Here is a 15,289-nt window from a genome sequence, read left to right as displayed (position 1 = left end):
ATGCAGAAGTGAGAGTCTCTCCAACACACTGTATAGGTGCACACTATATCCTGATACCAAAACAAGGCTGGGTGAGTCATCCTCATGACTACAGATACAGAACTTCTGCTGTTTTAAATTCATATTTTGAGACGGAAACTTATATATACCAGAATGGCCTCAAACTTACAGTGCAGCTGCGGTTGGTCTGAAACTCCTAATCTTTCTCTGTCTCTCAAGTGCTGGGTTACAGGTATGTGACAGCCTACCTAACTATATTACATGCAAAAATACTTAACAGAATTCGAGCAGATAAAAATAATGGCATTAAAAAGTGTATTGTGCCGTGAGAGTAGAGAGAGAAGCCCTACTAACACGTCTGACGGCTTCTGCTTTGTTTTTTTCTATTTGTGGCTGGTCACAGGCATTGAACCCATGACCTTACACACGATAAACAAGAGTTCTTATCCTGGAGCTATATCTCCGCCATTCTACAATTTGAGAAGTCCGCTTTGCTAATGAGTAGGGTCAATGCTGTCCTATCTTTCTGGCTTATGTGTGATGCCAAGTTGCTTTCTTCATCCTCTCTCTACTGGGAAACCTGTATGTGATAAAACTCCAGCATCCATCCCTGATAAGGGCCCTCAAGCAAGATATGAATAGCAGGCAACTCCCTTGCCATGATGAAGGGAGTCTGCAGAAATCCTACAGCTAACACGCTTGAAGACAAAAGCCTGACGGCTGACTCTCCCAAGGTAGGAGCAAGTCTGCTCACTACCTATGCCAAGCACTGGACTGGAAAGCCAGTCAGGTTGTCAGGGAGCAGGGCATGGCACACAACACAAAATCAGACAGACAGGGAAGAGAGAAAGAGAATAAGGCTGGAGTTAGGGATGGCCCTGAGGTTAAGAGTGCACACTGTTCTTACAGAGAACCCGAGTTCAGTTCTCTGAATTCCGCCGACGCAGGTCACAGTGGCCGGTAACTCTGGCTCCAGGGGGATCTGACACCCCCTCTTCTGGCCTCCACAGGCACCTGTGCTCACGTGCACTACACATCCATACACACAATCTAATAAAAATAAACCTTTTAAAAAAGAAGCACAAAACTTTATTTGCAGAAAACATTTATAAAATGTCTCTAAAAGAATGATGTCGAAATTAGTGAGTTAGAAAGTGATCCATGATGGGCTGGAGAGATGGCTCAGTGGTTAGAGCACTGTCTGCTCTACCAAAGGTCCTGAGTTCAAATCCCAGCAACCACATGGTGGCTCACAATCATCTGTAATGGGATCTGATGCCCTCTTCTGGTGTGTCTGAAGACAGCTACAATGTGCTGATATATAATAAATCTTTTCTTAAAAAAAATAAAGGAAGGAAGGAAAAGAAAGTGATCCATGAAATACAGCTGGGAACCAGACACAGTCTAGCTACTTGCCAAGGCAGAAATATTACTTGATCCTAAAAATTCAAGGCCAGCTTAAGCAACATACAGACAACGCTGCCTCAAAACTATGTGTGTGTGCATTCTTTTATTTTTTCTTTCTCCTCTTCTTTCTTTCTCCTCTTCTTTCTTTCTTCCTTTCTTTCTTTCTTTTAAGATTAATTTATTTATTTTATGTTTCTGAGTACACTGTAGTTATCCTCAGACATACCAGAAGATGGCCTCCAATCCCATTACAGATGGTTGTGAGCTACCATGTGGTTGCTGGGAATTGAACTCAGAACCTCTGGGAGAGCAGCCAGTGTTCTTAACCACTAAACTATCTCTCTAGCCCTTTTCTCATTTTCTTTTTTTTTTTTTTTTCAGAGCTGGGGACCGAACCCAGGGCCTTGCGCTTGCTAGGTAAGTGCTCTACCACTGAGCTAAATCCCCAACTCCTCTCATTTTCTTGACATGCAATTCTTAAACTTCTTGCAATCTCTGAGGTAATATAGATCTTACGTTAAAGAAATGACAGGTAGCCAGGCTCTGAGTAGCTTTAGGGTGAGGCTGGCCATTATAGAACACAGGCCTAGATGTTCAACTTTAATTGTCAAACTGCAGGGAGGAGAGGGCATCAGCCATACCTATGCATGAAACCTCCATAAACAAAGAACCCACAGGGTCCACAGGGCTTCTGGGTTGGCAAACTGACCTGCAATCTAGGATGGACCATCTTCCAGCTCCATAGAGACAGGAATGTCTTGCTCAGGCAATGACCAAATATCACCCTGAGCACTTTTCAGGAATGTGCACATGTGCATACATGTCCTATCACAAACACAACATGTGAAGGAAGCACTCTCCTCGATTCTGACAGAAAGCATCAGAAGCACTGGGCTGAGGGCACCCAGCTGGTATAGGGGGAATCTGACGTTTCTACTGTCAGAAGTGGTGAGGGACCTTGTAAGAATGGAGGGCAGGGAGCAGGGAGAACAGCACATGTGACCGTAAGGCCTCAGGTCACAAGATGAGTTTATAGATGTCCCATATCTTTCTACAGAGCAGCATCAAGCACTCAAGAGACTAAATTTGGTAAAGCAATGCCAGGTAGAACACCATGAGGAGACATGAAATTCTTGGTTCACGAGCAAAACTTGCATGGGGCGCCAAGGATGAGACCTGGAGTCAGGCCGGGAAGCAGCGGGGTGTGTGTCTGGACTGGGGCAGGGGAGAAACTGAGTCAACACAGACAGTATGACCATGGAGGAGCCAAAAAGAGCAGGGAGCTGCATCCTGGACTTTAGAGGCTGGAGAGTGTGGAAGAAGTGACAGCGGAGGAGGGCAGACAGGGGACAGACAGGGGACAGGGTCCTGTGAGCCATGTGATGGGTGTGTACAACCTCCTGTCCCCATGTTCCCTCCCAGACCCCAAGACAAGAAAAGAGCACCTAGACCTAAGTGCTCCCCCCAGACCCTTCTCACAGCACAAGATTCACTGTGAACCCTGACCCTTGACCTAAGAAGGGACGACCTTCCCCCAACCTACCTAAAATAATACTTTGTCCATGACACACCAATGAACACCTAGCTCAGAGTGAGACAGGAGGCTGGTCATAGCCATGTCCCCAGTGTCCTGCTTCCCAACAGAGGAGAACAAGAGGGAATGGAGTCTCCAGTCCTGAGCATCTGTGGAGCTTTTCACTTTTGCAGGCAGCTCCCTCGTAACAGCCCTCATAGGAACTGTTGCTCCTGGAGGCAGGGAGGCTGGCCTTGGAGGAGCCGAGGGCATCTATTGGAACATCCGAACAGACACATGGTAGGTGAAGGCTGTGTTGAACAGCTCAGAGGCAGAGAGCCCAAAGAAAGATAGAACAGATCACGACCCACAGACAGACACTCACGGTGTCTTACACTGGAGCTCCAAGGGAACAGGCCATACGCGAGGGCGTGAGGAGAAAAGGATGCCCTAGAGGCAGCCTGGAGTGTGATTAGTTTGGCTACTTTGTAGAGAGCAGATGCAGCAAGGTTTTGAGGACCTGAGTGACAGTTATGGGCGGGCTCTCTGTCGGGTGAGTACGCACCAGCCCACCCCTCCCAGAATAGAGGACCCAGGAAGAACTTGAAGGCGAAATACAGAAAGACAGTTCCTGAACTTTCGAAAGACTGTGCTTGTCACTTGACAAAACTTTGTCCCTGCTGGAAGCGCCTCATGAACGTTGGGTGCGCTGGAAGAAAACGCTGCTGGTAAGGTATTTTTAGCAGCAGCTTCCAGAGCTGTCTCTGAATTATGCAGCAAAAGCTCCCAGCACCGTGAGTCAGCAGCCAAGTGCAGTGACATCCCCCACAGCTAACTCTGCACACATACCCGGCCAGAGCGGCCACAGCAGCCAGAGCAGCCAGAGCCAGGGCCTCCCTTCCCAAGCCAGCTGCCCTCCACCTAGCTCTAGCCTCAGCTTCTGCTCTTCCCAGGCACCCTGTGCACTTGCAACCTAGCTCCCCATCCCCCATGATCCTGCCCTGCCCAAGACTACCCTCTTCTTGGGTCTAATCTCTTCATTATTTCCAGGGTCCCAATTACATCCTGACAGGGTGAGATCAGGTGGCAAAGCCCCATGCTTACCAGGACAGGTCACAGCACCCATCCTTGGTTACAGACACTTACCCAACCCAGCACTTCCCCTAAGAACTCCCAAAGATGGACACACAGCCCCACGCCCCCACCGTCCCACTCACCTGACAGGAGCGGAACTGGCTGACAAGCAGTGTGCACCTCTGGGGCTCCTTCCGCCCATCCAGGCTGTCCAGCTCTGCAGCCACCTGGTTCAGCTCCTCATCGGCATAGTAGAACTGGGCCAGCAGCTGTGGGTCTGACCTCTGCAGGAGAGAGAGGTACTGGAAACATGAGGAGGTGGTAACTGCTGGAGGAGACCTGATAGCTGGTGGCCTTGTTCCTGCAGGGCAGGCTGCCCCTGTGTTGACGCCCAGGGCTAAGCCTCTAACCTGGACTCCTCTATCCCAAGCAGTAGCCATCTCATCGGATTTCTCCATAAGAACCTTTAGGAATACAATCGAGGCAAAAGCCAGGCTGTTGGGGCAATGCCCGCTTAGCTCATCCTACACAAAAGACCCTTGTTAGAATCCCAGAAAAGAGGAAGAGAGAGGCCCAGGGATGACAGAAAACCTCTTAGGAAAAATAAAAATTATATAAACAAGGCCTATTGGCACATACCTGCCATCCCAGCACTAGGGAGACTGAGGTAGGAGGATTATGTATTTGATATGAGCCTGAGACTTTGTCTAAGAAAAGGTGTTTCATTTACAAGTCTAAACAGAAATGACAAAGACAGCCACGGAAGAAAGGAGCCATTATTATTATTATTATTATTATTATTATTATTATTATTATTTCACTCCAATGAAATGAAAATGATTGGCAGAGTTTGTGATCAGTCTTCCATTCCCTGCCCTCTGAAGACCTCCCTGCCCTCTCAACCCCATTTCTTAATACTGGGGAACACCAGTTTCCTCAACTCAGAGGCCTCCCTTCCACTAACTCATAGGTGCTCTGGTTCTGGTTTTGCAACAGCCAAACTCTGAGGAGAACCCGGGCTCCCTGTCTCTTCCATTTGCCTGATATCTGCCCACTGTCTCTTTGCTGCAGCCCACTGGCTGGGTCACACAACGGTCCCCTGGGCTCCTAGGTATCAAGGACTCCTTCCCTAGAGCTGTCAGTCCAGGGTTCAGAGAAATGAAGGAGAAATGGTGAAGCCCCAGCATGTTCCAGTAAAGGGCGCTCATGATTGCAGGAAGAAAGACATGGGAGAGGACTGAGGACAGATACACAGCTCAAGACAGAGCATCCACCTAGCATGCACAAGGCTCTGGCTCAGCCTCCAAAACCAGAAGGGAAGAAACAAAGACCCAAGAGAGTAGAATACATACAAATGTACCAACCCTAATTTGCTGTGATTCGGCTCACATGGGTGCACACATGCTCACAGAGAACACGTGCTGGTACCTGGCCCACTCTCTTCCACCCATGCATGTGGCTGTGTTTACACCTCAGTGTGTTAACTTCTGGGCATTACTGTAGTTTCCCTATCCTTCCCTTCCCTTCCCTTCCCTTCCCTTCCCTTCCCTACCCTTCCCTTCCCTTCCCTTCCCCTTCTTTCCCCTTTCCCTTCCCCCTTTCCTTCCCTTCCTTTCCCTTCCTTTCCCTTCCTTTCCCTCCCCTCTCCTTCTCCTTCTTTCCCCTTCCCCTTCCCCTTCCCTTCCTTGCCTTGCCTTTCCCTCACAGTCCCTTTCTCTGCCCCTTCCCCAAGACTCCCAAAAAGGCTCAAGGAGGCTTTTCCTTAACTACAAGGCCTTGATCACAAACACGAACCTCCCAACTAGTCAAGGATACTGGGGAAGGAAGGGAACACCGAGGTGTGGTCAAACAGCCCCTTATGGGGCTGGCTAAGTCACCAATCAGAATCTGCATAGCACGTCACAGACAGCTACAATGCTAAATCAAGAAGGGTAGCAGACCTTCCCAAGACATCCTGCAGAGAGCTGAGTGGGGACTCCCAGACCTGCCTGATCGGGTCTAGATGCAGATGCAGCACCTTCCCTTTTACCTGGTTGGTGACACCCCATACGCAGAGAGAGAAAGGTCCCTTGTGCCACATGCTGCACCCACTGCTGGCCCCCTACCCCTCCACACCTGGGCTGACTTCTCAGCTACTGCCACACCCAGGAGGGCTGCGACACACCGGAGACTGGGATGAGATGAGATCCAGGGGTATAGTTGGGTCTGGGAGTGAGCTCAGTGGGTACAGGTCTGCCATGCAGGCATAACGACCTGAGTTCAGATCCTCAGAGCCCAGGTAAGACATGGTAGTTTACATCTGTAACCACAGCACTCCTACGATAAGATAGGAGGCAGAGATAAGAGGCCCTAGAAGCTCGTGAGTCAGGAAGCTCACAAGCCAGTGAGTCTGAGCACAGAGGATAACAGAGACCCAATCCCCAACAGGATCAGGGGCAAGGACTAATGTCCAAGATTGCCCTCCGACCTCCACGTGTGGGTCATGGCACAGACACCAACCTGCAGCTGGTCTATGCTATTCTGTGGGTTCTTCCTTCTCCTACCCTTTATCCCCTGCTCCCCTCACCCCTCCCCCTCTCCCCACTAAATGGAAGAGAAACAAGGATAGATGGGGAGCAACCAGAAAACTCCCTGAATCTCATTTTTCCCTTTTGTTTCTTCTTTGACCACAGCTACTAACAAACCACAACCAACAACCGCCCCCCTAGACTCTCAGGGCCCTCTGGAAAGTTCCTAGAATTCCAAATGTCACACAGTCACAGAAGCTATCTGCAGTTGGTTAAAACCATGCCTCTGCCTGAGCAGGAGGCAAACCGAGGTCAGCTGCTACAGACCGTCCGAAGCAGCCCCACATCCCACCCCTGGGATGAAATCGAAAGAACATTCTTACAATGTTTCTGTGGGTTTTTTCTTTTTAAAGAAGCCAAGATTCCAGAACTGTCAAAAATGTCACTGCACCAACCCATGTGCTCATGCACAAACAACTGAGAGGACTCAGCTCATGAAGTTCAACATCCAGAGTTCAATCCCCTGGACCCCGGTCATAGAAGGAAAGGACCAGGCTCTACAAACTGACCTCTGCATGCATGTACAAATAAAATAAAAATCAGTTTTGAAAAAGGCAGGGTGGAAGACGAGAGACACATTTATTCCTCTCTTCCCACCACACGATTCTGGCAGGGTCCTGGCCCTGCTCCTCCCTTTAATGGACATGGCTCTCACAGGCCAACTCACTCTCTGACAGCCCCTAGGATCCCATTCTGGCTTGCATTGCTCCCTAGCTTCTCCTAGGTGCTCCTGACATTCCCTGGGGAAGGAGGAACAGTCATAGACACACCCGTTTCCCAGCAGACAGAAATAGCTTCCTCCTGTTACCCCTTTCTCCTGGAAGGCGTCTGGCTCCTTCTCAAGCAGGGACAAACTTATGCTCACCCAAGAGACGTGTGTTGTACACCTCGTCAACGGTACGGCCCACTTTACTTGTCAGCCAGCTTAGAGTGGTCAACTAGGTCAACAGAAGCCTAGTTCCCTTCTGACCTCAACCCCACCAGCTCCCCAGCAAGAAATGCTAGAAAGGGAAGGCTTGGCAGACAAGGTGCAGAGCAGCTGACTTTGGCCAGGGTTGTCAGGAAAGTCCCGTCTGTCAGTTTCCCAGGTGGCAGCCCACCCATCACCAAGGAAAGGACCCAGCCTCAAGAGGGCTACATGTGGTCTCCTTAGCCCTCCCACCTCCCTCTTGCCTGTGCTCTACGGAAACCAACAGCACCCATATGTTCATGGTTGAGTGTGCACATGGCCTGTGTATGTATGCATTGTGGATGTGCATCACTGCATGCATTTCTACTAGCGTGTACATGCATTTATATATCTACAAATGTGTGATTTCAGTATGGGGAGGACCTAAAGTAGAGGCCTACACCTGCTAGCATTCTAAATCACAACCCTTGCTAGAGTCAAGGTTCCCCGTCTGCCCTATATTCTCCATTTATGACCAAAGTGGGACTCAATCTCTCTCTCTCTCTCTTTCTCTCTCTCTCTCTCTCTCTCTCTCTCTCTCTCTCTCTCTCACACACACACACACACACACACACACACACACACACACACACACACACGTATAATGCACACACAGGCATACACATACGCCTAAAAGAAAGTGTAAGAATGTTCAGAAAATATTACAAAAACACAAAATGATGTCCGTGCTGTTTTAAATTTCAGCTGCCAATGGAGCACTAGGCCTCTCAGACTAAAGAACCAAAGTGCTTCTGTGTTCCCCACAGGCCACAGTGTGGGTGCAGAACGGATCCTAAATCACTATGTCAGTCACGCCTATCCCAGGCCCCAGGTGCTGTGAGGAGGAAGCCTCCAGGCAGGTGTCCCAGGAAATGAATTAACAAAACCAATGAGACTCAATTTGTCCTGATTAAAGGATCCAAGAGAAAATTTTGGTTACTAAGTCTGTAATTTGCAGAGTAGAGCCCAAAGAGCCAATTCACCAGCTCACTACTCAGTGCTGTACCAGCGGGGTGGGCACTGGCCCCATGCAGGTTGGCTCACAGGTCTGACACAGGAAGTCAGCATACTGATTTTGTGGGTTTTTTTTTTTTCAATTTTTATTTTATGTGCATTGGTGCTTTGCCTGGATGTTTATCTGTGTGAGGGTGTCAGATCCCCTGGAACTGGAGTTACAGACAGTCGTGAGCTGCCATGTGGGTGCTGGGAATTCAACCTGGATCCTGTGGAAGAGCAGTCAGTGCTCTTAACCACTGAGCCATCTCTCCAGCCCAGATTTTAAGTGTTTTGATGTCCCAAAAGAAACTGTATAGGACAAAGGGATCATCGTGAGTAGGAGGAGGTAGGTACTTTGTTAAAAAGTATGCAGTAAAAACTGCAACATTGTAAAATCATACCCGAACTGTAGGAATGCCTTTAAAACAATACTGCCTGGATACTGTCTCAACTATATCCACAGCCGAGGGCAGGGAAAAAGGTTAGAACAGGTCTTGGATTTCTTTTTTCACTAGTGATCCCTTTCCCAAGAAACCTCCATATCACCCTGGTTATATAAGTACATAAAACAGGTATACAAATCAAACATTTACTCATAAATTAATCATAAAGAATTTTGGGCTGGAGAGACACGGCTCAGTGGTTAAGAGCATTGGCTGCTCTTCCAGAGGTCCTGAGTTCAAATCCCAGCAACCACATGGTGGCTCACAACCATCTGTAATGAGAACTGATGCCCTCTTCTGGTGTGTCTGAAGACAGCGACAGTGTACTTAGATATAATAAATAATTTTTTTAAAAAAGAATTTTATTTTAAGACAATTCTTTGTGGGCTGGGTAGACAGCTCATTGGAGAAAGTTCTTCTGTGCAAAGGTGAGGATCTGAGTTCAGATCCCTAGAACCCACTTTAAAAAGCCAGGCATGGTGGCACACATTTGTAATCCCAGTGCTTCTCTGGAGGGAAGAGAGGTGGAGACAGGAAAACCTCGGAAGCTCACAGGCTGGCTAGCCTGGTGTGTGCAGTGGCAAACAACAAAGAGGAGACCTTGACTCGAACAAGGTGGGTGGCAAGGAGGGACAATTGTCCCCTGATCTCCCTGTGGTGTGACTGTGCCTGTCCTCACACGCACTCTGCAGATACACCGAGCAATTATAAAGTTAAGTCACAATACAGGGTGGACCAACACAGCACTAACTACAGGAAGTTGCTTGCATTATTTATTCTCTCAGAAGCCTGGGCCCTGATGAGTGTGGCTGTCAGAGTGGACACACTCATAGTGTGGGCGAGGTTGGGTCCTCCTTGCAGGGGCCCTCTGAGTAGCCATGGGTGACTCTGAAGTGTTTCCCTTTAGTTCAGAGGATTTCTGGTGGGGCTGGGACATTATCAGAGATCACAGCACCTGGGTCCTGCTCACCATGAGCCACTCCAGAGGAATCAAGCCCAGCCCTGTGTTAGGCACCGCTCATCAGAGTCTAATGTGCAATGGACCAGGCAGGGAGACTGATGCGTGTGAAAGTAACAAGTGGCCTGGTTTGCACGGTTTGCATGTTAGAAGCCATGAAGCTAGGACTTCTGCCCAGAGCCATGGTGAGAATCCCCAGGCCTCTCTGGTGGAAGAAAAGGGTAGACCAGTGCCAAGGCTAGACCCTGTCCACACTCCTGCTTCCTAAATATGACATGCATACTGCAGATGGAGGACACTAACTGATGCCCTGTAGCTCTAGAGAGCAAGCTCATGGTCTCGGTCAGGCTCCAGGTAAGAGAATGACAGGCAGGCAGCAGGATATGCGGTCTGCACAGATGGCAGCCCAGGAAGCATGGTGCGCCAGAGAGGACAGTTCCTGCCCCACGAGGGGCACAAAGCCTAGGCAGTTCTTCCTCAAGCAGATGTTGTCAGAATGTCAGCTAGGGTCTGAATACCTCTGAGAGCCCTTCCACATAACCAGTTGAGCCATTCACTGCCCCAACATCCGGAACACAGAACCCTGCTATGTTACCTTTCAGTCTCAGCCTGTCCCCAGACAGTGGTCACACATGGACTTCAAGAAGAGACTGGAGAGGTCAACGAAGGGACAGTCACCCATAGTGCCATCCTGGACCCTGACCTCTCCTGGACCAGGTCTCCAGGAGAGCCCTAAGCTCTGCACTCCAATCCTCCAAATCCTAAAGCATCACAGAAAACCAAGCCTCTGAAGGTGCCTTAACTCAGCTGCTCCCCACAACGACTACCACTCCGACAGCTGCTCAGCCCACAGGCAACATGGCTGGAACTGCTTGTCGCTTCCAAACACTGACCTGGGCTCACCCAGGGTACCCTTGTCCCACTCATTCCCACAAGTAGACAGCCAGCATCCCTCACATGCCTCTGGCCTGACCTAGCTCTACAGGCGGCCGGTCCTCAGAGGTATGGGGGCACTGGGAGCCCTGATGTCCCTCAGTAACAGCACAACCTCTCAAAAGCCGCTCACAGCACTCTCTGAAGGGCGAGTGATACTTTTGTTTTTGTTCACATTAGCAAAAAACGCCATCTCTGTGGTAAAATACAAATAAACCAATCCAGCGATGGGAAGAGAATAATCTGCAGCGTAGACTCTGAAGGGACCAGATGGGCTGGCTCCTAGCTCAAATCCCAAACCCTTCCTCCATGGCCCACCCCCTGCTAAGTACCCCTGCAACACTGTGACAGGCATCATGAATGCCCGGAAAGGTGCATGTACAGTCCCTAGTGTCCTCATTAGTGTGCACAAAAATGACAGCAACAACCAGCCGGCCAGGATAAGGAGCCAAATCCTATATACCTTCCCTCAAGAAGGAGCGCCACCCCCCACAAGGCAGCCATGACCCGAACCAGGGATGACCGGGCTGGGCTGCATGAGGGATAAGATTCACAGTAAAACCGTCATCCTCTCAGGAGTGAACCCGAGAACCATGCGAACGGCAGGAAGCCCCTGGGTTCTGTATCCACCTACCCACTGCAACAGCAGTCCTGGATAGAGGCCCAAGGGTCTCCTCACGAAAGGACGGACAGGGTAACAAGTGGGACAGAGCAAGGGACAGAAAAGTAGTCTTACAACTCTTAGGGTTTGCAAAGGCAGGGAAGGGAGAGGCTGGGGTATCCCTGAGCAGAAGTGGGCGGAGTGGAGGGCAGCTCAAAGTCCCACAGCCTGGGAAAGGAGGCATGTCGTGAAGTTAGTGAGGGGCGGTGCCGATTCCTTCCCGTGGAGTCATATAGGAAAGGAGAAAGACAGACATCCCAGAAGGATGAGCAGGAAAGCAGCCAGGTGGGACTGCCCCATGCACACACGCTACACATGCCACCATACCCCACCTCCACGTGTGCTGCCTCAGGGTGTAGGCAGGCACCTGAGGCTTTCCTGGTCCACTCAGCATCTTTGATCTATGACTTTTCAGAGCTTTGAACCTGACCTGGGGACAAGTGACCCCTCCGGTGCTGCCACAGAGCTTTTCTTCCTCAGGCTCAAGGATGGCCAGCATTGGCTACCTAGGTCTTGGTTCCAATATGCCCAGTGGGGCCCTCCAGCTTTAGTCTTGGCTGGACTCTGGGTCCAGCAACACAAGTGGATGCATACAGAATTCCAGAAAGGGAAGGCATACAAGAGAAGTTATATGTGTTTGTTTCTGTCCCCTGTGGTCCATTACATTGCAGGAAGAGCACCCCTCTACTTCTGTGTAGGCGTACAGGCCGGGAGTAGAGGACGGTACCTCCTCCTCAGCTGAACATGGCAGAAACCAAACCAAAAGGTCACACAATCTCACTTGATAATAAATAAAGACAGACCCAGCATGGCCCCTGCCAAACACACCAGCGGAAGGTGGACCAGACAGGGACAGTCTCCAAAATATGCCACATCAGAAAGATTTGAGGATGGAGAATTCTGGCCAATGCAATGATGGTTGTGAAACTTTGTCCATACCTGAGAGATTCACTATAAATTCTGAGAGCTAGAACCCTACTTTGCCTGAAAATGGTTCATAGCCAGTGCTGCCCAATAGGCTAATCCATGAGATAGTGTTTATGCACAGCTGCACACGGCCTCCCTACAGGCACGGCTGTGCCTCTCTGGTTTCTCAGCAACCTGGTAAATTAGGATTTGAGGTCTAGCTTAGACACCGAATAAGAATAATCCCCTGTACCCACTGTCTCTCCAGAATACGTTCCTTTTCCCAGCCTCATTCTTGCTTGCAACAGGCACCAAAGCCAGCTCAGAAGGCCTAGAATGTGGGGGAGCCAGCAGCCTCCCCATAGCCGCTAATTGCTCAAGGACAGCAGCAGTTGGTGTCCAAGTGCCCTGGCCTCCACCCTGCCAGTGAACAAAGGAGCCTTTGCAACTTCAATCTACTCTATGATTTGGAGACAGACCCCATCTGGGAGAGCGAGCCAGCCCTGCAGGGTGGGCTGATCACATGCGGATGAACAGCCCTCTTTTATTAGGATATCCTGAGCCACGGAGCTACCGGGCAAGGACCTAACCCTTGTCCTGACCCGGACAAGTGATAACCCTGGCTTGGCTGTCGTGCTTTTTTCTGAAAGCCACCACAGGTCTCTCAGAAAAGTCGGTCCTTTTCATCCTGTTTTGTTTTTAGAAACAGGGCCTTGTTGTATTGTCCAGGATGAACTCAAACTCCTGGGCTCGAGTAAGTGGTTCTCCTGTCATGGCTTCCCTAGCAACCCACACTATCATTGTGCACTGAAGCTGGCTAAGCAAAGGGTCTTCAAAAGGAAAATTAATTTTCTAATGAAACTCCCCATCAAGGGCTGTTCATACACTAACTGCCAACAATTCAGCAAGCAGTTGTGTGGGACTGGCACGAAGCCAAGGAACCACTCACAGGGAAGGACTGCAGGCAGTGAGGGGCCATGGAGGAGGATGCTGTCAGTAAATGAGCGGCCTGCCTGGCAGGTGGGTGTAGAAACTGGGGGAGATCATATGTTTTAACTTAATAGTTTAAAAGACATTGACAGTGCATTTGATGGGACTGTGCAGGCAGCTAGTGGATACAGGGGTTGTTGCAAGCCTGCAACCCGAGGTAAGACAAGTGGATTACTGAAGTCGGGCTTAGTAGCCAGCTCAGGCAGCCTGGTGTCGCTCTGTGGGCTCAGGCCCAGCTGTCTAGGACTGCCCCATGCTCTGTACCTAGCAGGTCCCCAGGCCTAGGATGCAGTGGATTGGAAAAGGCCTATCCCATAATGAAGGGGAAAGGGCTTGGGATGACCCTGCCTGGGTCTTCAGCCCATGCTACAACCCAGAGAAAAGAACTCAAGGGGAGTAAGGGACATGTTACCAGAAGCCAGCACTCACAGAAACCTCACTAGTGGAGGCAGGGCAGGTTAGCAGACCAATGTCACGGTGAGCAAGCTAAACAGACTTACTGCTAAACTTACCAACTCCAGTAGCCACTAAACCCCTCCCCCAGGAGCCCATCCTCTGCAACGTTTCCCAAGGCCACTCAATTGTCAGTCTAATAGACTAAGATACCAAGCCCTGCAGCCAGTCCCCAAAAGGACAAAACCTGCTTTGGCAAACAGCTTATTAAGATGTACCTTGTATGCTGCAAAATTCCTCCAGTTAGAACTTTCGGTTCATGGGGTTCAGCATATTTCTAATTATGCAACTGTCACCACGATCTAGTTACAGAATATTTTCATTATCCTAAAGAAACCACACACAGCCAGGCAATGGTGGCACACACTTTTAGTCCCAGCATTCGAAAGAAACAAAGAGGAAGGAGGGAGGGAGAGAGGGAGGGAGGGAGGAAGGGAGGGAGGGAGAGAGAGAGAGAGGGAGAGGGAGAGAGAGAGAGAGAGAGAGAGAGAGAGAGAGAGAGAGAGAGAGAGAGAGAAACCATACACACCCACACAACACCTGGCAGTCACTCTCCTGTCAGCCCCAAAAGGGCTGTCTGTGGATTGCCTGTTCTGGGCAGTAGTGTTAATAGAAGCATATAATATACCGCCTCTGGGTCTGGCTTCTTTAAAGGTTTATCCGCCATGACGCATGCCATGGTCTGAGTGTCTATTACCAGAATTCCCAGGTTGAACACCATTCTCCAAGTATTACCTTAGTGGCATTTGAAGGAAAAGGCTTTGAGAGGTAACTAGGGTTAGGCGAGGTTATGCGTGGGAGCCCAGAGCTGCATTAACTGCTTTTTAAGACAAGGAATGGGGGAAGCGTCACTCGGTCAGTAACGTGCTTGGTGAGCAAACATGGGTTCCTGAGTTCAGTTGGCAGCACCCCACAAAAGCCGGGAATGATGGTGTGTGCCTGTAATCTCAGTGCCTGGAGGGAGAGGTGGGGGATGTTCCCTGGAGTCTGTCCCTGGTCTAAAACTCATCAAGTCGGCTAGGTCTGCAGGCAATGAGTCCCAGGGGCCTTCCTGTCTCCACCTCCCAGCATGAGGATCCTACCTGCACATACCACCATGCCTGTTTGCTGTCTGTATGTATGTATTCTGCATGTTTTAATGTTTGTGGATACTGGGTCATCTCCCAGACAACATCAGTTGAAGTCAGGTGCCTCAAATTTTATCTTATTTATGACAACGTGAACAACTGCCGTGACATGAAAGGACGCTGCAGAAGAGGCAGGTGGGGGCCTCCTCTGCCATCTGCAGACAGAGGGCTAGGAGGTGGCAGGCCCGTGTGTGCATCAGGGAGTTGCTCTGCATCCTCAGGCCTCCCTGCAATTACCTCTTCCCATGACCTCATTTCCTGGCCCCATGATGCCACAGGCCGGTTCTTCTCTCCACCCAGCCTGATACAGAT

At 49.9% G+C, this 15,289-nt stretch overlaps 1 protein-coding gene across 6 annotated transcripts in view; it reads right to left on the bottom strand.

The window, feature by feature from the left end:
- The window catches only part of Zfyve28 (zinc finger FYVE-type containing 28), an 85,907-nt gene that overhangs the window by 39,699 nt on the left and 30,919 nt on the right, over positions 1-15,289 (bottom strand). For all 6 annotated transcript variants that reach the window (XR_015636627.1, XR_015636626.1, XR_015636624.1 and 3 more), the window contains 1 exon segment: positions 4,138-4,278. Coding sequence is in view for 2 of the 6 variants with exons in the window: in XM_087583205.1 (XP_087439331.1) it covers positions 4,138-4,278 (141 nt within the window). In the remaining 4 variants the exon portion in view is untranslated.

This window comes from Rattus norvegicus, chromosome 14 (assembly GCF_021556685.1).
Source record: "Rattus norvegicus strain SHRSP/BbbUtx chromosome 14, alternate assembly SHRSP_T2T, whole genome shotgun sequence".
NCBI lineage: Eukaryota > Metazoa > Chordata > Mammalia > Rodentia > Muridae > Rattus > Rattus norvegicus.
This window is presented reverse-complemented; position numbering and strand designations above follow the sequence as displayed.